General features: G+C 37.1%; 1 protein-coding gene across 1 annotated transcript in view; it reads right to left on the bottom strand.

The window, feature by feature from the left end:
• TNFSF13B (TNF superfamily member 13b) overlaps window positions 1-11,157 on the bottom strand; it is a 50,451-nt gene extending 39,294 nt beyond the window's left edge. Inside the window, exons 1-2 of the mRNA XM_036756092.1 lie at window positions 10,449-11,157; window positions 10,240-10,339 (exon numbers count right to left, since the gene is read on the bottom strand). Of these exons, the coding sequence (XP_036611987.1) occupies window positions 10,240-10,339; window positions 10,449-10,811 (463 nt within the window). The 5' untranslated portion in view covers window positions 10,812-11,157. The remainder of the gene's footprint in view (window positions 1-10,239; window positions 10,340-10,448) is intronic.
• Between the last annotated feature and the right edge of the window lie 11,171 nt (window positions 11,158-22,328).

Here is a 22,328-nt window from a genome sequence, read left to right as displayed (position 1 = left end):
AATTAAAAGCTGTTATAATGGCACAGAAGACCAAAACATAAACTTAGAAGAAAACAACAACATAAAAACAGCTACAAGCAAACTTTCGAAGACATGAGCATAACAAGAATTTGTGGAAGAGTTAAAGTCAAGTGATAGAGGAAAAATTGGGAAAAGAAATGAGAGTGACACAAGAAAATTATGAAAAGCGAATTAACAGCTTGGTAAAACAGGCACAAAAAATAGTGAAGAAAATAACACCTTAAAAATGGATTGGCCTAATAGTGAAAGAGACATAAAAAAATTCACTGTAGAAAAGAACTTCTTTAAAAGGAAAATAAGGCAAATGGAAAAAGAGGTACAAGAACTCACTGAAGAAAAGAATATCTTTGAAAAAGCAGAATTGGCCAAATGGGGGGGGGGGAGGAGTACAAAAGCTCACTGAAGAAAATAATTCCTTAAAAATTAGAATTGGGAAACTGGAAGCTAATGACTCGATGAGACATCAAGACACAATAAAACAAAGCTAAAGAATGGGAGGGAAACAGAAGAAAATGTGAAATATCTCATCAGGAAAAAAAAACTCACTTGAAAAATAGATTGAGGGGAGATAATTTAAAAATATTGGATTATCTGAAAGTTACGATCAAAAAAAGCCTAGACATCATATTTCAAGAAATTATCAAGGAAAACTGCCCTGATATTCTAGAACCAGAGGGTAACATAGAAATGGAAAGAATCCACCCATCACCTCCTGAAAGAGACCCCAAAGTGAAAACTCCTAGGAACATTGTAGACAAATTCCAGAGCTCCCAGATCAAGGAGAAAATATTGCAAGCAGCTAGAAAGAAACATTTCAAATATTATGGAGTCAGTCAAGATTACATAAGATCGGCAGCTTCTATGTCAAAAAAGTGAAGGACTTGGAATATGATATTCCAGAAGGCAAAGGAACTAGGATTACAACCAAGAAAAATCTATCCAGAAAAACTGGATATATTCCTTCGGGGGAAAAAATGGATATTTAATGAAATAAAGGACTTTGCAGCATTCCTGTTGAAAAGCTGAATAGAAAATCTGACATTTGAACATAAGATCCAACAAAAGTATAAAAAGGAAAACACGAAAAAAATCATGTTACATAATAAAGTTTAATTGTTTATGTTCCTAAATGGGAAGATTATACATGTAACTGCCTAAGAATTTCATTATTGTTAAGACAGTTAGAAAGAGTCTACACAGACAAAAAGCCTGGGTGTGAATCAATTATGTTGATGATCTAAAAAAAAATGAAGAGGTGAGAAAGAAGGATGAACTTAGAGAAGAAGGAAGAGAGAAGTAGAATGGGAAAAATTTTCTCACATAAAAAAGGTGTGCAAGGAAGAGATTTTACAGCAGAGGGGAAATGGGGGAGTGGCAGGCAATGCTTAGACCTCACTCTCATGAGAACCGGTTCAAAGAGGGAAGAACACACACACCCACACACACATATATAGTTAGGTATAGAAATATCTTACCTAACATGGAAATAGGAGAGGAAGGCGATAAGAGAAGTGGGAAGGGATGATAAAAAAGAAGGTAGATTAAGGGAGACAGTGGTTAGAAGCAGAACAGACTTTCAAGGAGGGACAGGATAGAGAGAAAGAGAGAGAGACAGAGAGAGAGAGAGAGAGACAGAGAGAGACAGAGACAGAGAGAAAGACACAGAGAGAGAGGGAGGGAGAGACAGACAGAGAGAGAGAGAGAGAGAGAGAGAGAGAGAGAGAGAGAGAGAAACAGAAGAAAATAGGACAGCGATAATACACATTTAGCAAGAACTGTGAATGTGAATGGGGTAAACTCACCTATAAAACAGAAGTGGATAGCAGAATGGATTAGAAACCAGAATCCAACAATATGTTGTTTAGAAGAAACACATTTGAAACAGAGTTAAAATAATGGCTTGGAAAAAATTTTAATATGTTTTAGCTGAAGTAAAAAGGCAGGGTTAGCAGCAAAAATAAACATAATTAGGTAGAGAAATGTGGAACAGATTATAATACATTACATGGGTTCAGATATAATTTTCAGGCTTTACTCAAAGAGTAGTTGTTAATGGTTCAGTGTCAATCTGGCAGGAGGTCTCCACTGGAGTACCTCATGAATCTGTGTTTGTTCTAGTAATTTTAATTTTTCTTAACTAATTGTTTGCTTAAAGACACTGATGGCATATTCATCGGATTTATAGATAACAGTAAATTGAATAAGCTCCTTTGAGATTAAGGACAGCCATTTATCTTTCTTTGTATCTCCAGAGTTTAGTACAATGCCTGGCACATATTAGGTATTTAATAAATGTTTAGTGACTATGTGACTAATGACAGTCAAGATTCAAAATATCTTGAGAGGCAAGAACACAGAGATGAATCTGATCAGATGAAATTTGATAGGGATAAATGGATACAAAAAAGGAAGGTGGATTAAAAAAATCAAATTCACAAGTACAAGATGGGGTAGGCATGACTAGATAAAGTTTGTTGGGAAAAGATCTAGGTGTTTAAATGAATTGTAAATTCAGTATGGGTCAGCAGCTAAAAAATGTGGCAGCCAAAAAAGCTAATGAGATTTGGGGCCTTTATTACTAAAGGCACGGCTTCCAGAAGTAAGGAGTGTATAATTTCTCTGTATTCTATTGGTTGTCAGGTTTCATCTGGAGTTATTGTATTTAGCTCTGAGCATCATAGTTTAAAAACAATGATAAGCTGGAGAGCTTCCAGAGGAATGAAACCAGAATGGTGAAGGGTCTCAAGTATATACCACGTGAAGATCATTTGAAGAAACTGGGTTTGAGAAGACTCAGGGGACAACATGATAGCAAGTATAGAAGGAGGGCAGTTAAAAGAAGAGAAAAATATTGAGGGGGCAGCTAGATGGCACAGTGAGTAGAGCACCAGCTCTAGAGTCAGGAGGACCTGAGTTCAAATCTGGCCTCAGACATCTGACACATTTACTAGCTGTGTGAAATTGGGCAAGTCACTTAACCCCAATTGCCCTGCTAACCCCCTCCAAAAAAAAAGTATTGGAGAAAGAATAGTCACAAACTAAACAAACTTCCTGATCTTGAAGAGAGATAAAAACAGAGAGAAAGAAAAACAGCTAGAATTTAACTGGGTGCCCTAGATTGCCTCTTAGACCGCTAAAGAATTGCTGGAAAAATTGTAGCATATGAGTTTAAAAGAATATTATTACACCATAGAAATGATGGGATGATTTCAGAGAATCCAGGATATTAAGGACTGACACAGAGCGAAATTAGCAGAATCGAGCGAACAACTTATAAAGGACAGCAACATTGCCAAGAAAAACAATTGTGAAAGACTCTGATCAATGCAATGTGTCTGGAGGACCCATGATGAAGCATGACTGAGAGGGGATGCACATAAGGTACAGAAAGAGATATATTTTGGATATGGTCACTGTATGGATTCATTTGCTTAACTATGTTTATTTTTTACAAATTTTTTCCCCTTTTTTTTCCTCTCCATTTTTAATTGGTAAAAGTGTTGGCAAAAGTGATGACAAAAAATAGGGGCCCTTGTAACATTTTTTTAAATGCGCATAAGAAAACTGAAGGAAACAAGCACAGCAGTTTTGAAAACAACATGAAAATTGATTATATGCTTACATATAATACAATGATAATTTATATTATATTCATCAGTCTAACCCATATGAAGAGAAGAATGTCTTCTATCAAATTCTGGTGAAGCAGTCAGCTTATTCTTTCTGATACTAGCTTCTTAATCAACTAGTCACTTCATTTTAGTAATCTTTGTTTCTCCCCTAGTACCTAATCTCTGCTCTACATGTGGTACATAGGCAAAAAAAAGTTTGTTCAATTATCACTTAGTGCCCAGCACAATAGAGATGCTTATAAAAGGCAAAAGGAAAAACTCCTGCAAGGCAAATGATGAACTTGGGATGAACTATTTCAAAAGTGTGGACATTACCCCATTAGCATCCAAAGCCTAAATGATTCATGAAGATCTAAGATGGGTAAAATTCATTCTATTTTTTATTCCATTACAACAACAACAAAAAAAACCATTCTGGATAATTAAGGATTCTGGATAATCTAGTGTGCAATAATGGTTCTGAATAAGCATGCAATTTCTCTACTTAGGCAATGTTAACAACTTTGTTTATCTAGTCACACACACACACACACACGCACACATACACACACACCCTGGTTTCTCTGGTCCTTGTGCATTTGACAATGAATATGATAAGAAAAATTGATTATATGCTGTTACCGGATTATATCTCCATTGATAAATATTATTAGAAGCACTACAAATAATAATATTTTATACATACTTTGTGCTTTTAAAATGTTTTACCTGATTTGATCTTATTTAATTCACTATGAATGTTATATCTTAAATGGGATGGGAAGAGAAGAGATGAGCTATAGTGGACCTTCTCAACTCTTTTGTCATCACTGGATTTCATCAAACTGCATCTTTTCTCATCTGTCTATACATAAAATATTCTAAATACCTCCATCTATCACAACTACACTACAAAATCACTGAATTAAAGGAAATGACACATTTTTCAAAGGTGCAAATGCAACTGTGAATGAATGATGCATCTTTCTTTTCATTAATTGTATAGATCACTTGCTAATTTAGGGTCATTTCTACCATCTAGAATCCCCTCCTCCAGCCCTACATACATTCAGCTCCTACTCAACCTTCACAGCACAGTTCTGATCCGAACCATTCCATAAAATCATAAATTAATCAGTAAACATTTGTTAAGCACCCACTATGAAAGCACTATACTAGGGATTGAGGATTCAAATACAGAGAATGAAATAATCCCTTCTTTCAAGATTACATTCTATTTAGGAAGATAATATGCACATAGATAAGTATTACCAGAATAACTATAAACAGAATAAGTAAAATATACATACAAGGTAGTTTGACAGGAGGGATACTGACAGTTGTGGTGACCAGGAAAAGCTGCACTTAGAAGCTCCTAGGAGCTAGAAGAAGGTAGTTATTGAGTTGCATCTTGAAGGAAGAGGACTCTATAAGGCAGAGAAAAGGAAGGAATACATTCCTGGCATAAGAAACAATCAGTGCAAAGGCATACACCAAGAGGAGATGGAGTATCAGGTTTGAGGAACAGAAAGAAGGGTCATTTGTGGATCACAGAGTACAGGAAGGAGAGTCATTTATAACCTGGGTCCAGCTATAAACAACTTAAAAGTCAAATAGATGAGTTCATCTCTTATTCCAGAGGCAACAGGGAGTTGCTGAAATTTACTGATTAGAGGAATCATATGGTCAAATTTGTACCTAAGGAAAATTACTTTACCAAAGTTACGAATCCAGCAAACTGAAAGAATGGTAGTGCCTTTAAATAGAAAAGATTGGAAGGGCTTGGGAGGAAAGGTAATAAGTTCTGTTTGTGGCATGTTGAATTTGAGATGTCTCTGGAACATCCAGTTTGAAATGTCCAAGAAGCAGTTGGTGATGCAGCACTGAAGCTTAGGGAAGACCCTGAGGCTAGATATATAGAACTGGATGTTATACGCATAGAGATAGTAATTAAATTCCTGGGAGTAGTCAGGTCACCAGGAGTTTAGAACAAGAATAGAAAAAGTCCCAAGACAGAGCCTTGGAGAAGACCTAGGGTTAGAGGCATGATATATGTAATGAGCCTCTCTTTTCTGAGGAGAGATGGTCAGAGAGGTAAGAGGAGAACCAGGTGAAAGAAGTGTCTGGAAAACCTAGAGGGGAGAGAATATCTAGAAGGGAAAGATGGTCAATGGTATAAAATGCTGCAGAAAGGCCAAAAAGGATCAAGTGTGATAAAAGACTACCAGGTTTTTGCAATTAAGATACCATTGCTAACTCTAAAGAAAAAAAAAAATAAATTGCAATTGAATGGTGAGATCGGAAGCCAAACTGCAATGTGTTGAGGGATGACTGAAAAAGAGGAACTGAAGATGGCAACTGCAGACCACTTTTTATAGGAGTTTGGCTAATAAAGGGAGGAGAGATATAGAACAATCACTCAAGTCTATGATAGGGTGGAATGGAGGGGTTTTGTTTGGTTTTTTTTTTTCAGGAGGGAAAAAACTTGGGCCTGTTTGAAGGCAGTAGATAAGGAACCAGCAGAAAAAGAGAGGTGGAGTGGGGACAAAATTGAAGTGCAATCTGCTGGAAAAAATGGGAAGCCATGGGATTAAATGCACATGTGAACTCTGGCAAGGAGAAGGGCCACTTTATTATTAGAAACTGGAAGAAAGGAGGAAAGAGTAAGGGCTAAGAAATATACGGTGAGAAGAGGAAGCTCATGGAGGAAAAGGTGGCCTTAATCTCTTCAGTAAAAGAAATAGGAAGGTCCTCTGCTGAGAGGAGAGGGGTAGGTGGGAGGTGTGGGAGGAATAAGGAAAAACGAGGTTTGGTATAACTTCTGTGTGGACTGAGATAAGGAAACAGTGAGTCAGCAATTAAAGAACTGTCTTGCTGTAGTAAAAATACAGTTAAAGTTAGACAACATAAAATTTTTATTATATCAGCTGAGTGAGGTTGTGTGAATTCTTCTAACTCTGCTCAGTTAGCACACAAGCAGGAGCAGAGGAGGCCAGTGGTGGGAATCTTCTAAGGCTGAGGCTTGATAAGGGATGAATGGCATTAAGACAAGGGAGTGAATGTCCTAAGAGCGGAAAAAAGGGTGCAATTGAAACCTTTCCATATCATGCCAGCCCCTAGTGCTCTCACTCTCCTCTGAACTAACACTTATTGTGACCTATTTCACATGCCTATATTGTCATTATGCAGTCGCCAGCAAACCTGCCTATCTCTAAACAGATCATAAGCTTCCTGAGGGAAGAAAACAAATTTTATACTTTTTTTGCATGTACTTCAGAATCTAGCATTGTTCCCTGAATACAGTAGGCAATAAATACATATTTTTGTTCATTTTAAGTTAACATTTATTAAGTATTTATTATATGCAGATCATTGTGTGGAATATTGGGTAAAGTAGAAAATTTAATAGCTGCTCTCTTCGAACATAAAAGCTAGCATGGGTATATGGTTGATTTAGAAGAAAGTTGTACAAAATAACACTGAATAAATATGTAAGAGGTATAAAATATTACATGGAAATTCAGTGAAAAGGTTCATTATTGATTAATTGCTGAATGAACTTTTTTAGAGGGAAGAAAAAAATAGATGTCAGCTCTTTTTCTTCTCTAATCCTTCTGAATTAGTATCTGCATCCAGAAATGTACTTGTTACAATTAAATTCCATTACAACAATGAGAAAAGGATGATTAGTAGAGTTCGTTACAAACAGTATTTGATCTAGAAAAGGTGCAATTGATAAATATCAACAACAGCAACCACATCTAAAATAATATTGTCATTATAGAGACTTCTGAAAAATTAGCCCATTACTAGTATCTTGACCTCAAAATGGGTTCAAAAATTCCCTGACTGTGTAAAGAAATATTAGTTGTTAAATCTGTTGCTTCCAACCAAATGAATGGCACAGAGATGTACAACATCTCTTTTGAATGAGTTGACTTAAAGAAAATGTTCAACTTGTTTCTTGGCTCTTTATATTCCTAAAATGTCAAGCTTAACAATAACAGGGTTCAAAAAAAATATGGTTGCTAGGTCACGGCTATCAATTGCATATTCCACTCTGACAAATAGAACAGATGTCTCTTGCAACATTGGAGACCAAGTTTCTGATCTTCCGATGCAGGAAAAAAAATCCTTCAGGGACAAATTTTGGCCAGATGGTATAGTGTCAGTAGCCAGCTGGCTCTCTGCTATAGCTTTTGTGTGGACTGATAAAGAAGAGGCTCATGATTGTTTTCCATATAGGCAGGAACGTGGTACCCCTTGCTACTCCTTAAATGCTATGTTGCACTCTCTCATTATACTTCTTTGGCTGAGCATCTTTAGGATCTCTTCTCACTATACAGCTTCCCCTAAACTAACTACAGAAAGAGGAGCTAGCTACAAAAAGTAGGGTACTTCTAGGATATCTAAGAACAAAGACTCAGGCAAGTAGAACTGGAGGGGTGCATAGTCAAGTCCTCACCTAAAAAGAAATGATGCTACTTACTCGCCTTTGCTACTACAGAAGGCAGTTTGTACTAGTAAGCTACTAATAGTCAAACTCTAGATATGTTTATGGGTTTGAGCATGAAATTAATTTAAGCAACTTTTGGTTATTTGGCACCTCTTTTATACTGGATTTCCCCACATTTCTGTTTGTTAGATTTTAATCAGAAACAATCTTGTGAAATACTTTGAACCCAGCTAAGTCTTTAATTTGAAAAGTTAAAAAATGATTAAGAAAAAATATTGGCACTGGAGAATGAAATAGAGAGAAAACTCCAACTTGTCAGAATTATAACTGAAGGAATGTCTGAAAGAAGGTGTTTCTGTGGCCATTTTACTCCAAGTTTTAGGGAGCTATCATCCCTGGCTCATCACCACAACCAAAAGGTCTAACCTGCTTTCCTGGCTGGAACTCTACACCTTTGTGACAGTGTTCTTATGTTTTTCAATAAGCTGTAATACATATAAGCTTTTAATATTTCATAAAATGTTTTCTGATTAAATTCAAACTGAGAAATGAGAAGAAATTCAGAAGAAATACAATGTCAGGTAACTTCAAAGTCACTCAATCAATATCACTTTAAAGTTCCTATTGAATCAATCACTAAACATTTATTTATTGTATATTATGTACAGGCGACTATAGTAGGTACTATGAAAGAATGATGTTTTATTCCTTTGCCTTTCTCCTTCCCTCTTCCGGGAGCTTCCGATCTGATCCTATTGGTAAATAGGCCATACACAAACAAATGTAACCAACAGTGAAAAATAGAATGTCATAAATCCCAAATGAGTATGACTTGTAAAAATGATAAATGATGCCCTAGGAGCTCAGCATAAGGGGGAGACTTATAATGATGATCTAGATTGGTCAGGAAATGCTCCACAAAGAAGATATATCTTAAATTCGGACTTGAAAGATGGATTGGATTTATTAGTATATTTTTTAAAAGGGAATCTTTGGGGCTTTAATAAAAATGTGATGGCAAGTATTATATTCGAAGTCATACTTTGTCAACTCTAAAACATAAATTTCTGAATTATTACAAAGAACTTTTCTGATCAAGATCCCAGATCAGGAACTCTGTCTACCAGTGTAGGTAGGTATTTCCCTGTATATAATAGCCTTAGAGAGCTGCTAAAACTAAGAGGTTAAGTGACTTTTACAGAATTCTCAGTCCCCATGTGTCAGAGGCAGGAGAACCCAGATTTTCCTAATTCAGAGGCTAGATCTCTATCCATTTTGACACTTCACCTCTCTAATATAAGGAGATGTTTAAAAATTAAGGACTCCGTTCAGAGTTATTTAAAAAAAAGACTAACAGTACATTCAGTTCTCATTGGAGGGACTGTTAAAACTGTCTTGAGAGAAGCAATAAGATTAAAGCAGTACACCTGTTTGGGTATAAGTATCACAAAATGGCACATGGCAGAGATGAGTATATTTAGCCAATTCTCTGTCTCAGATGGGTACATTCTAATAATAGAGAGTTGAAAGCATTTGAAAGGAAGAATGAAAAACAAAACATGTATTAAGGGCTTGCTGTGTGCCAAGCACTGTGTCTAGCATTGAATATATAAAAACAAAAGCAAGGAAGTTCCTAATTTGATATATGGCTCCAGAATTGGAAAGGGGATAGGAAAGGGTGGGGTTTTATTAGGTGAGTCATGGGCAATGTTTCTGACAAAGCAGCCTTTATTTTATTTGAAGATTAAATAAACTGCTCCCTTTGTCTCAAGCACAGGTGAATTATTCCACCAATGAAATCTGTTTAGAACTATTAAAATACCGACCAACTTATTGCATTTACCATGAAGAGTCGGAATAATAAAAGAGGTGTTTTTCCTTCCCTTCCTTCACTCCCCCAGGTGATTCTAGGACCCATGAAGGCTGACTCTTAAATCTCTTCTTCACTACAACCTGGAACAATTGAAGCAATCTTTGTAAAGGGTTCCCTTGTTTTAACAACATAGCTGGTCAGGTTTTGCTTGGGACTGGAAAATATGTAGATCAGAGATCCAGGAAGGAAAATGAATTCACCTGATTCTCCCCACTTTTGTGCTATGAGTGTTTGCCCTAGCTGGGAAGCGTCTGAAAGACTGCTTCCCCTCAACTTACTCGTTTCGCCTGAGTCCGGAACACCTCTTCTGTTCCTTCTGCTTTGTTTAAGGCTGATTTGGGGACTGCTTTCTCCTGTGATAGGGGGTGCCCCAAGCTCCTGTTAATGGAGAAAACCCCAGGTTATTAGAAAAAAATAAGCAGAAGTAAAAGAAGTAGGAAGCATGAGAGACCTGTACCCAGCACTAGGCAGCTTCTTGGTAACTCACTTGCAGTCCTGTGATGGCAGCAGCTTCTGACTGAAGAATAGTAGGGTGCGTTCCTGCTTTCTCCTTCTGAAGGCCCTGAAGTTGCTCAGTCCTGCTCTGATAAGCCTGAAGTTCATGCCGGAGACTCCCCAACTCTGCCTGCAGGGTGAACACTTGGTACAATGAGACCAGTGCCAGGCCACTGGAGAGAAGTGTCAGTAACAGAGTGACTGACAGGAGCCCTCCTCTTCTAGCCGGCCATGCAGAGCTTTTTCCCTGAGGAAGGGTGGGTGTACAATCCAGGAGTTTCATTTCTTCTCTTTTCTTAAGGCCAGAAGGGAAGAAATAAAGCTTAACTGCTCCTCTTTCTCTGTCGTCATCCATCTCACTATTTGAACTTTGAGAGTTAGAGAAGGCAGAATAAGTGACCACATGGAATGGATCATTTCCTGTTAGCCTTGTTCGCTGATGTCCAGCACCGAGGGGATCTTAGAGCTGTCTTGCCTCATCAGGAGGCCTCTCCTGAATTTTCTTCCTTCCTCTGCTATGCATCTCTGTAGTTACCATAGAATAGGTTTTTACTGGCGTTCTCTCTTCTATTACATTGCTCAATCAGCCTTCCTCTTTTCACTTTCAGTTTTTGTTATATGTTTTTATTGGCATCTCTCAAACTTCTAGGAGCAAATGGGCTCCATAGCCTTTCTTTCTTAGACACAGCTTTGACCTTTGACTAAGAGATATATCAGGAAAAATGTTTTAGGTCCCAAAATAACAGATTAGTGCGTTTAAGTAGCCATATATGAAACCTTTATTAGACTATCTCTAGTTGGGCTCTGTCTACATTAAGATAGATGAGGCTAAAATGGAACAAGTCCAAGCCAGGGCAATAAAACTAATGAATGATTAGGTAAGGTCAGCTAAATAAAGTACAGTGTCGTTTTCTTGGGGGAATGATTCAAAAGTAATCTGAAGCACAAAAACAGATGAAGGGTCATTATGTGAGAAATGATAATCATTAGTTTTGATTCCATCTAACAACATAAAAAATGTGCCTAAATTGAAAGATAGATTTGGGTTAGCTATGGAGAGGGGGAAGGAAATACAATATCCTAACTTATTCAAAATTTCCTGTAGGTTTTTGCATAAATTACTAATGGAAACATACTGAAGCTCTTTAAGAACAAGACACAATCACCTATTTGGGATAGGTCCTTCATTGCTTTCCATGTACACTACGCTCAGTACCATCTCTATACCTTTCCTTGTGTGATTCTTCCACACTAAACCATCCTTTTCATGCTGGAGATTCCCTCTTCTCCTGGCTGCCTATTCAAATCCTATCCATCTTTCCAAGCTGAACTTCAGAAAAACTTTCCAAATCACAGTATAAAAGAATCACAGACTGGGAATCAATATCAAAAAACAGCAGCAACAACAACAAAAACCTCTTCAAACAACACATATTTATAAAGTAAGTGCCTGCTATATGCTAAGGCCTGGACTAGGTGCTGTAGATACAGATACAAAGAATGAAATAGTTGGTACACACAAGGAATTTACATTCTAATGGAAGAGACAAGTATATATAAAAATACATATGACACAAATACAAAGAAAGTTAAGGAGTTGTTGGTCATCAGCATAACTAATGCAAAGGCATTGAGAGGGAAATGAAGTTTCACATATGAATAACATAGAGAATGACAATTTGTCTGTTGTCTGGATCAGAGAGTGTAGGAGGAAAAATATCCTATGAGTCTAGAAAGATAGACTAGGTCCAGGTTGTATAGTGCTTTAAAAACTAACTTGAGAAATTAATATTTTATCTTAAAATCAATAAGAAGTCTGGAGTTGGTTGATCAAGAGAATCACATAATCAGGTCTATGTTTAAGGAAAATTACTTTGGCAGCAATGTATAGGATCAACTGCATTGGGGAGAGATTTGAGGCAGGGAAACCAATTAGCAATAATCTAGATGAGAGGCGAAGTAGACTTGATCTAAGACAATAGTTGTGTGAACAGAGAGAAGGGATTCAATGTGAGAAATATTGTGAAGGCATAAATGGCAAAATTCATCAACTTTTTGAATATACATGATGTGGAATAGTAAAGAATTGAGGGCAAGGCTGAAATTATGGACCTGGAAGCCTTGAAGGATGGTTTGTGCCTTTGACAGAAATAACAAATTTTGGAAGAGAAGGTTTAGGGGAAAGATAATGAGTTCAGTTTTAGAAATATTGAGTTTAAAAGATCATTGGGATATTGAACTTGAAATGTCCAATAGGCAAGTGGTGATGCAAGACAGGAGCTCAGGAGAAAAACCAGGGGTGGGAAGGTAGATCTGGGAGTCATCTGCATAGAGACGATTGTCAAACTCAGGGGAGCTTATGCAGTTACAGAGAGAGACAGCCAGCCAGCCAGCCAGAGAGACAGGAAGAGAGATAGAGATAGATAGATAGATAGATAGAGAGAGAGAGAGAGAGAGAGAGAGAGAGAGAGAGAGAGAGAGAGAAACAGACAGAGACAAAGAGACAGAGAAAGAGAGAGGAGAGGGGAGAAGAGAGAAAATCCTAGGACAAAGCTTTGGGGATCACCTTCAGTTAGAAGGTGTGATATGGATGATGATATAGCAAAGAAGAATGAGATAAAGCAGTTAGACAGGAAGGAGGTGAATCAGGACAGAGTAGTGTCATGCAAAAAAAGAATACCCAAGAGAAAAGGATGGTCAACAGTGTAAAAATACAGCAGAATGGGCAAGAAGAATTGGATCTGAGAAATGACAAACATATTTGATGATTAAGAAATGTCCGGTAATATTAAAGAGAATAGTTTTAGTTGAGTAATGAGATTGGAAATCAGATTGCAAAGAGCTGAAGAATCAGTGAGAGGAGATGAAGTGGAGGCAGTGAGTGTAGACAGTTTTTTTTTTCGAGGAATTTGGCTGAGAAAAAGAGGAGAGATATAGGATGATAGCTTGAGGCATGGTAGGGTCTAGCAAAGAATTTTTTTTTAAGAATGGAAAAGAGTTGGGCAGGTTTGATGTCTTAAGGAAGGAATCAGTTGATAGAAATGGGCTGAAGATTTGAGAAAGTGAATTTATTGAGAATTCAAGCTGATGGAGGAGGCAATGAGGGCTATAATCAATTGCACATATAGAGAGGTAAACCTTGACAAGAAGGGTCAAAAACCAGGGAAAAGAAGTAGTACATGATGACAAAGGGTTTTGAGAGGAAGTGACTTCAAATGCCATTTAGTCCAACTTATACATGAAAAAAAATCTTTACAACATACCTGACAAAGTATTCAGTACCTTGAATCCTTTGCTTGGAGATTTCCAATGAGGGGGAATCCAGCAGTTCCCAAGGCAGCTGATCCTACTTTCAGACAGCTATCATTGTCAGGAGCTTCTTCATTACAACTCCCTAAATTTGTATCTTTATAACTTCTACTTCTTACTCCTACTTCCAATTTCTGGGGCCAAATGAAATAAGTATAATTCTCCTTCCATGTGACAGTTCTTCAAATATTTGAAGGTGTTAACTCATCCCTCCTAATTCCTCTCTTACCTCATTTGTCCTTTTTTATGGCATAATAACATGTCATTACACTCATATATTCTTTTCATTCTCCATTTAGTGGGCTTCTCCAATGATTCCAGATCTTTGCTTTTCTTTTTATCCTCATAATCTCCTCTTCAGGATCAGAAAATTTATTTTACTTAATTTCTTTTTTCTGAGGTCAGGTTGTTTAGATTCATTACTATTCTCTTAATCTTGTTATTTCAATCCTTTTGGGAACATTTTTAAATGTTTTTAAAAGTATTATGTTCAATTAATCAATTGTTTCTCTATTTTGTTGTTCTGAGTATTTAGAGAGATAATTTTCCTTTATAATTGCTTTATTTACATAAAACAAATTGTGCAATATTGTTTCACTATTATCTTGTCTTTCAAATAATAATTTATTATTTTTATAATTTGTTCTTTAACCTTTTCATCATTCGGGATTAAATTACTTAAGTTTTCACTTGTCCCTGATACCCGACTCATATCTACCTCGATTATACTTTTAATGTTATTATCTGGAAAGCACCTGTTTAATATTTCTGATTCTCTGTATTTATTTATAAATGTTCTAAGTTCTAGTATGTGCTAATTTTTTTTGTAAACGTTCCATTAAATGCCGAAAAATATATATATTTTTTAAGACTCACATTCAAGGGGCAGAGCAAAGATGGCAGATTAAAGGTACGAACTCACCTGAACTCACTCAAATTCCCCTCCAAATACCTTTAAAATAATGCTTCAAATCAATTTCTGGAGTGGCAGAACCAACAAAAGGTCAGGGTGAAACAATTTTCTAGCCCAAGACAACTTAGGAGGTTGGCAGAAAGGTCTGTCTCACCAGCATGGTGGTCAGGCCTTGAGCACAGTGCAGTGCAGGCCATGCCTTGGCAGCAGCAGCAGTAGCAGAAGGAGCTCCCAGCCCGTAGATGGTAAAAGTGTCATCAGACAACTGATCAGGAGATTACAGCGGCCTCTTTGTTGGCACTGGGTGCAGGATCCTGTTGCATTGACCATATACGGTTCCAAGTCACAGTCTGGGGGCAAAAACAGCTATGAGCACTTGCAGCTACAGGAGAATAGAGACCTTGATCACAGTTCCAGGGCAGAGAAAGGTGCTTGTAATTCTTATAGGCTAGATTATAGACCAGAAGATCACACCACTTTGGAAGAACTGAAAACTTGTAGACTCTAAGAACTAGTTCTGAAAATAGCAGTGTGAAAAACCTGAAGCCTAGAACACTGGCCCCTCCACTCCAGGAGCAAAGCTCAACTTTAACATAAAGTTAACAGTCAGGAAATGGGCTAGAAAATGAGCAAACAACAAAACAGAACCTGATCACAGAAAGTTACTATGGTGACATGGAAGATTAAGATACAAATTCAGAAGACAACAAAGTCAAAATAGTTACATACAAAGCTTCAAAGAAAAAATGTAAACTGGACACAAGCCCAACAAGAATTCTTGGAAGAGCTCGAACAGTATTTTAAAACTCAAATAAGAGAGGCAGAGGAAATATTTAGAAAAGAAATGAGAGGGACACAAGAAAATTATGAAAAGAAAGTCCATAGCTTAATAAAAGAGACACAAAAATATTGAGAAAAAAACTTAAATCCACCAAAGAGAAGAACTCCTTAAAAAGCAAAATTGGCTAAATGGGAAAAAAGTGGTGTAAAAATTCACTAAAAAAAAAAAAAAGCTCCTTGAAAAGCAGAATTGGCCAAACAGAAAAGGAGGCACAGGAATATAGGAAAATAAACTGTAATCATAACTGTGAATGTGAATGGGATGAACTCACCCATAAAATGGAAGTGGATGGCAGATTAAAAAAAAAAAACAGAATCCTACAATATGATGTTGACAAGAGAGTAAGAAAAAAAGAAAGGCAGGAGCAAAATCTCTTATGCTTCAGCTGAATTTTAAAAAAAGCAGGGGTAACAATTGCTCTCAGACAAAGCAAAAGCAAAAATAGATCTAATTAAAAGAAATAAACAGGAAAACTAAATGATGATAAAAGTGCCATAGACAATAAAGTGTCATTAATACTAAACATATATGCACCAGACAGCATAGCACCCAAATTCTTCGAGGAACAGTTAAATGAGTTACAGGAGGGAATAGACAGTACAACTATATTAGTGAGAACTAGATGAATATAATGAAAAAATGTTTAAAAAGAAAGAAGTTGAGATTAATACAATATTAGAAAAGTTAGATATGAAAGACCTTTGGAAAAAAATTGAATTGGAATAGAAAAGGAGTATGCCTTTTTCTCAGCTGTACACAGCACTTTCACAAAAATATGCCATGTATTAGGACATAAAAACATCACAACTAAATGAAGAAAAGCAGAACTATTAAATGCACCTTTTTCAGACCACAATGCAATAAAATTATATTTAATAAAGGACTGTGGAAGCACAGATTAAGAACTATTTGGAATTGAAATAATCTAATCCTAAAGAATGAGTGCATGAAAGAACAAATCATAGGGACAATAAATAATTTCACTAAACAGAATGACAATAATGAGGCAACATACCAAAATTTATGGTATGCAGCAAAAGCAGTACTTAGGGAAAACTGATATTTTTAAACACTCATGTCAATAAAAAAAGAAAGAACAAATAAATGAATTGGGCATCCAACTTAAAAAAAATAGAAAGAGAACAAATTAAAAATCTCCAAATAAATACCAAGTTCAAAGCCCTAAAAATCAAAACATAGATTAGTAAAATTGAAAGTAAGAAAACCATTGAACTAATAAATAAACTAGCAGCTGGTTTTATAAAAAATCCAACAAAATAGGTAAACCATTGGTTAATTTGATTAAAAAAATTACCAGTATGAAAAAAGAAAAAAAGGTTAATTCACCACCAACGAAGATAAAATTAAAGCAATTATTAGGAAATATTTTGCCCAATTATATGTCAGTAAAACTGACAGTCTAAATAAAATGGATGAATATTTAAAAAATATAAACTCCCCAGATTAACAAAAGAGAAAATTAAATACTTAAATAACCCTATCTTAGAAAAAGAAATTGAAAAAGCTATCAATGAGCCCCCTAAGAAAAAATCCCCAGGATTAGATAGATTCACAAATGAATTCTACCAAACATTTAAAGAACAATTAATTCTAATACCCCATAAATTATTTGGAAAAAAATAGACAAAGAAGGAGTCTTACCAAATTCCTTTTGTGACACAAATATGTATATGATTGTGATTGAATACTATTGTGCTATAAGGAATGATAAGCAGGATGGTTTCAGAAAAATGTGGCATGAATGGATACAAAGTGAAATGAGCAGAACCAGGAGAATACTGTACACAGTAACAACAATATTGCATGATGACCAACTGGGAATGACATAGCTATTCTCAGCAATAGAATGATCCAAGACAATCCTGAAGGATTTATGATAAAAGTACTACTCACCTAAAGAGAAAGAATTGATAGATTCTAAATGCAAATCAAAGCATATTTTTAAAACTATTTTCTCATTTTTTTATTCTGTATTTTCTATTGTAACATGACTAATATGGATTGAGTGACCACTGTGAATATGAAGTGATGTTAGCAGCATTGCTAACTCGGTTTTATAATGTTTTGTAACTGCCATTTAGAAAAACCAGGTATTTCTACCTTTTACCTGTAGTTAATAGGAAAGTTTACAGCTAAAACAATTTGGCCAGTACTTATGATAACTAAGTTATTTGGGGTTACTGTTAATTGATTACTGTATGTAGAAAGGTGTTGCCCCTGGTTTCCAAAAGAAGGAACAATGGATGTTAAAGAATGGGAGGTTGTAGGAAACCAAATGAGTGAATATTTCAGAGGGCCCACTGCCTACCCTAACAACTGGAATCCTCATGGGACGCAGTAGCTCCTCCCTCAGAGGGCTCATTATAGTCCTCGGGGTAGTAGATTCAGATTGCATGGGAGAAATCAAAATTTAATTATACACAATCTTGCCACATCCCATACATATAAGAAAGGGGGAAAGAATAGCACAATTGATAAAATATGAAACCACAGGGAATCATTTTCAGAAGGTTCAGGGCTCACAAGGATTTGGAAGCACAGGAAGAGAGGCTTTCTGGGTAGAAGATATAACAGAAAAAAGACCAACTTTGAAAATAAAAATAGAAGGCATAGAATTTGAAGGATTGATAGATACCAGAGCAGACAAATCAATCATTGCAGACCAACTTTGGCCAAAAGCCTGGTCACTAGTAACAAGCGATATGTCACTGCAAGGAGTAGGGACGGTCACCATCCCAAAACAAAGTGCAGGATGGTTAAGCTGGGAGGTTGAGAAACAGGGAGGAAAATTCAGACCATATGTTTATCACATCTACCTTAAATCTATGGGGGAGAGACCTCTTGGGATATATGAAGGTCACTATAAAATCTCACCCCGCCACCCAGGATTTTTAGGAAGGGCCACTGTCATAAATTCTAAGAACAGGGCACCTAAGGTAACCTGAAAGGATGGGCCCCCAGCAGTGGCCTTTAACATCAGAAAAACTACAGGCCCTTACCGATATTGTTAATGAACAATTAAAGGTGGGGCACATTGAAAGCTCCAACAGTCCTTGGAATTCTCCTATTTTCACTATAAGAAAGAAATCTGGAAAATGGAGAATGCTTACAGATTTGTGAAAAATTAATGATAGAATGGAAACTATGGGAAATCGTCAACCAGGACTCCCCACACCTAACATGATACCCAAGGGCTGGCCTTTATGGATCATAGATTTAAAAGACTGTTTCTATACTATTCCATTATATCCCACAGATTATAAATATTTCACTTTCTCCTTGCCTTCTGTTAATCTCAAGGAACCTCACAAGAGATTCCAACAGAAAGTCCTGCCACAAGGGATGAAAAATAGTCCCACCATATGTCAACAATATGTTGTACCAGCTTAACAACCTATAAGACAAAAATTATCCCAAAGCTTATCTCATTCATTACACAGATGATATACTGTGCTCATATCCACAGGCAGAGATTTTGAGCCTCATTTTACAGGAAACTGAGGCACAATTAAAAAATTACAGACTCATCATTGCCCCAGACAAAATACAACTTGCTCCTCAATATTCACATTTAGGGCAAACACTGAGTCCCACATCAGTAACACCTACAAAAATCTCTATTCGTAGAATGATGAGGACATACCAATAATGTGGAAAGACCCAAAAACAGGATGCTGGGAAGGGCCAGCTAGGCTACTAACATGGGGACGAGGGTATGCTTGTGTCTCCCCAGATGACACAGAAAAACCAATCTGGATCCCAGAAAAAAACATCCGACCCTGTGAATACATTGGCCAACAGGATAAGGATGCTCAAAATACAGAAAAAGCCCAGAACAGAGAAGAGGAGAAGAAACCAAAGACCCAGGAGGAGGGGTGGCTGCAAGAGCCTCACTACCCTTCTTGCCATGGTGATGATTTCAGGGGTGAAAGAAAATAAGACTCACTAGACATGTATGCCTTTTCTGCCACGGCTTAGGCTTACCACCTGGCGGAATACAACCAAGCTGCCAGGCAGCCTTGAACTTGCTGTCTGGTCTGAACAGATGGGGTGTCATGGTCACAATGGGTCCCATCACTGTGAATCACAGTATATGGTACACACATCATTCGGGGGAGGGGGATTACTATGTACAAGTTTATCTCCCATCTCCCTATTTCTTTGTATCTACAAATTTAAGTCATAACCATAATGTGACACAAGATATAAGTGATTTAGAATTTATCACCCACCTAATTGAACACAGCAAAGCCCCAGAAATTGATCCTGAAGGCATCACCAATGAGTTATCACAACTCCTAAAACAAGTCAACCCATTAAGCAACATAGTTGCCCTTTTTACTCCACTTTCTTCCCTTGTTTGCCTTCCTAACACTATTGTGTCTCATAAGGCCCTGTCTTCCACAAGTCATTATTTGACTCATCATTAGCTTGAGCTCAATCTTAAAATAATAGGGGGGGAGATGTAGAGGGCCAGCTCTGAGAAAGTCCATTCTGGGATAAGATACAGGCCAGGTTTTCCCTGAAGCCTGTTCTTGCTCTTGGGCTAATAACTCAGCATGTGGGCTCTCCAACCCCCACGCCCCTTGGCACACACATGCTCTCTCCAAAGCTCCCTTGGCCCACATGTGCTGCCCAGGATGTAGGCTCTCCAAGCCCCCTCGGCATGAACATGCTGTCTTCAAAACCCCCAGAGCATACATGCTAAACATCACCTGTGAACTGATTGACACAATATTGTTATGGCAAAAAGGGAACAAAGCACAAGGAAATAATGCAACATAACTAATGTGTCCCATGTGAACTTGTTGATCTGCTTGCCTAAAAAGGTATATAAGCCCTTTTCTTCAGCTTAATAAACAGAGCTGTGCTGTACTCTCTCGCCTGGCCCATGTACTCTTTTCACTCTCCACATCGTTCGGCCATCTTCAGCCATTCAGTGCCACAGCCACTGGCGGCACCTGTGGCTCCCTATTCCCACAGGACAACATATAAAATCCTCTGTCTGGCCAATAAAACCCTCCATTACTTGACCCTTTCCTACCTTTTCGGTCTTCTTATAGTCCCTCCCCAATATACTCTGTAATCCAACGACAATAGCCTCTTTGCAATTCCTCAGTGATATTTGTTCTTGCTGTTTCAAAAGACTCTCTGTTTTCATAGTACAGGTATATTAACTGGCTTTCCCCCATCCTTGGAATATTCTCCCTCCTCATCTCTGCCTTCTAAATTTCTTGACTTCCTTCAAGTCTCAGCTAAAATGCCATCTTTTGCAAAAAGCATTTCCCAATCCTTCTCAACGCCTTCCCTCTGAGATCATCTCTAATTCTATTGTACCTATCTTGTTTGTACATAGTTGTTTGTGTATTGTCTTTCCCATCAGACCAAGTGCTTGTTGAGAGCTAAGGCCTTTTTTGGGGGGAAAGTAGGCGAGGGAGAGGTGGACTTGCCTTTTTTTGTGTCTACCAAACACTTAGCAGTGCTTGGCATGTTAAAGAAATTTAATAAATGGCAGTTGTTTGAATTTCTGTCTACCTCAGAATTTCTCAAAAAATTTTTTAAAAGGCTATTTTCTCCCTTATAGGATTATGCTCAACTTTGAAATGATGTTACTTTGGTTTGCAAGCCTTTTCCTTTTCTCTTTCAATATATAATATTCCATTCTTTCCTTTCTCATGGTTAATTCTGACTGGGAATCAAGAATAAATGCAAGTGTCTCTTTTTTACTCCTTGAAATGACTTTTCTCTGACCTGGCAACTTTTGATCCCAACCATCACATAGCTTGATGTCTTATATGTATCTTTGTGATGGTGACCTGTGGATTCTATTCAGATGGATTTTTGTACTCCTGTCTTTATATATACATACATTTTATTTTTAGTTATTCTGAACTTGACAAACACTAGCAACCATGAGGAAGAATATAAAAGTGCATGTGAATATTACATATAACTTGCTTTTTTTAGTATACACTTAGCACATTTATTCTAAAGCACCCATAACCCCTAAATCTAGACCACATGATTTAGCCTAATACTTCCCATAGAAGATTAAATCCAAATAATGTAAATTTTCTCCATTCTTTGAAACTTTGCAGCAGCATCACCCACTCTCCTTTCCTCTGGTCTCAGGTCTCTATCACCTTCACTAATGTTAAATCCTACAACCTGCACTCATTATTTTATTGCCTTCTTCTTGCTAAAGCACTTTAGCTATAACATCGTGGATCTAAAACTGAAAGGGACTTTAGAGATGGTCTAGTATTCTAGTCCAATACCTCATTTTATAGATGAGGAAATTGAAATTCTGAGAATTTATGACTTGCCCAAGATCACACAGGTACTAAGTGGTACAGCTGTATTCAAACCCAGGTCCTTGATCCCAGGTGCAACAGGCCCTCCCCCACCGAACTACACTGCTCCTTTACTCCAGCAATAACTCTCTCTCTCTCTCTCTTTCTCTCCCCCATATGCATATTCAACCATTTCTTTGACATTAGCTCCTTCTCATCTGTCTACATAGACATGTAAAATCTATCATATGAAAAGCTTTCTCTTGACCATTTTAGCCTATCCAGTTACTGTCTCATGTCTCTCTTCCCTTTCACTACTAGATTGCTAGGAAAATTCAGCCATATTCAATTCATCCACTTTTTACTATCCACTTTTCTCAAACCCTTGCAATCCAATTTCTCTCCTTATCACTCTGATTTAATGTTTCTGAATGTTCATTAATGATCTCCTAACTGCCAAAATAAATGGCCTTTTCCATTCCCCATACTCTTTAA

The sequence above is a fragment of the Trichosurus vulpecula genome, chromosome 4 (genome assembly GCF_011100635.1).
Source record: "Trichosurus vulpecula isolate mTriVul1 chromosome 4, mTriVul1.pri, whole genome shotgun sequence".
NCBI classification, from domain to species: domain Eukaryota; kingdom Metazoa; phylum Chordata; class Mammalia; order Diprotodontia; family Phalangeridae; genus Trichosurus; species Trichosurus vulpecula.
This window is presented reverse-complemented; position numbering and strand designations above follow the sequence as displayed.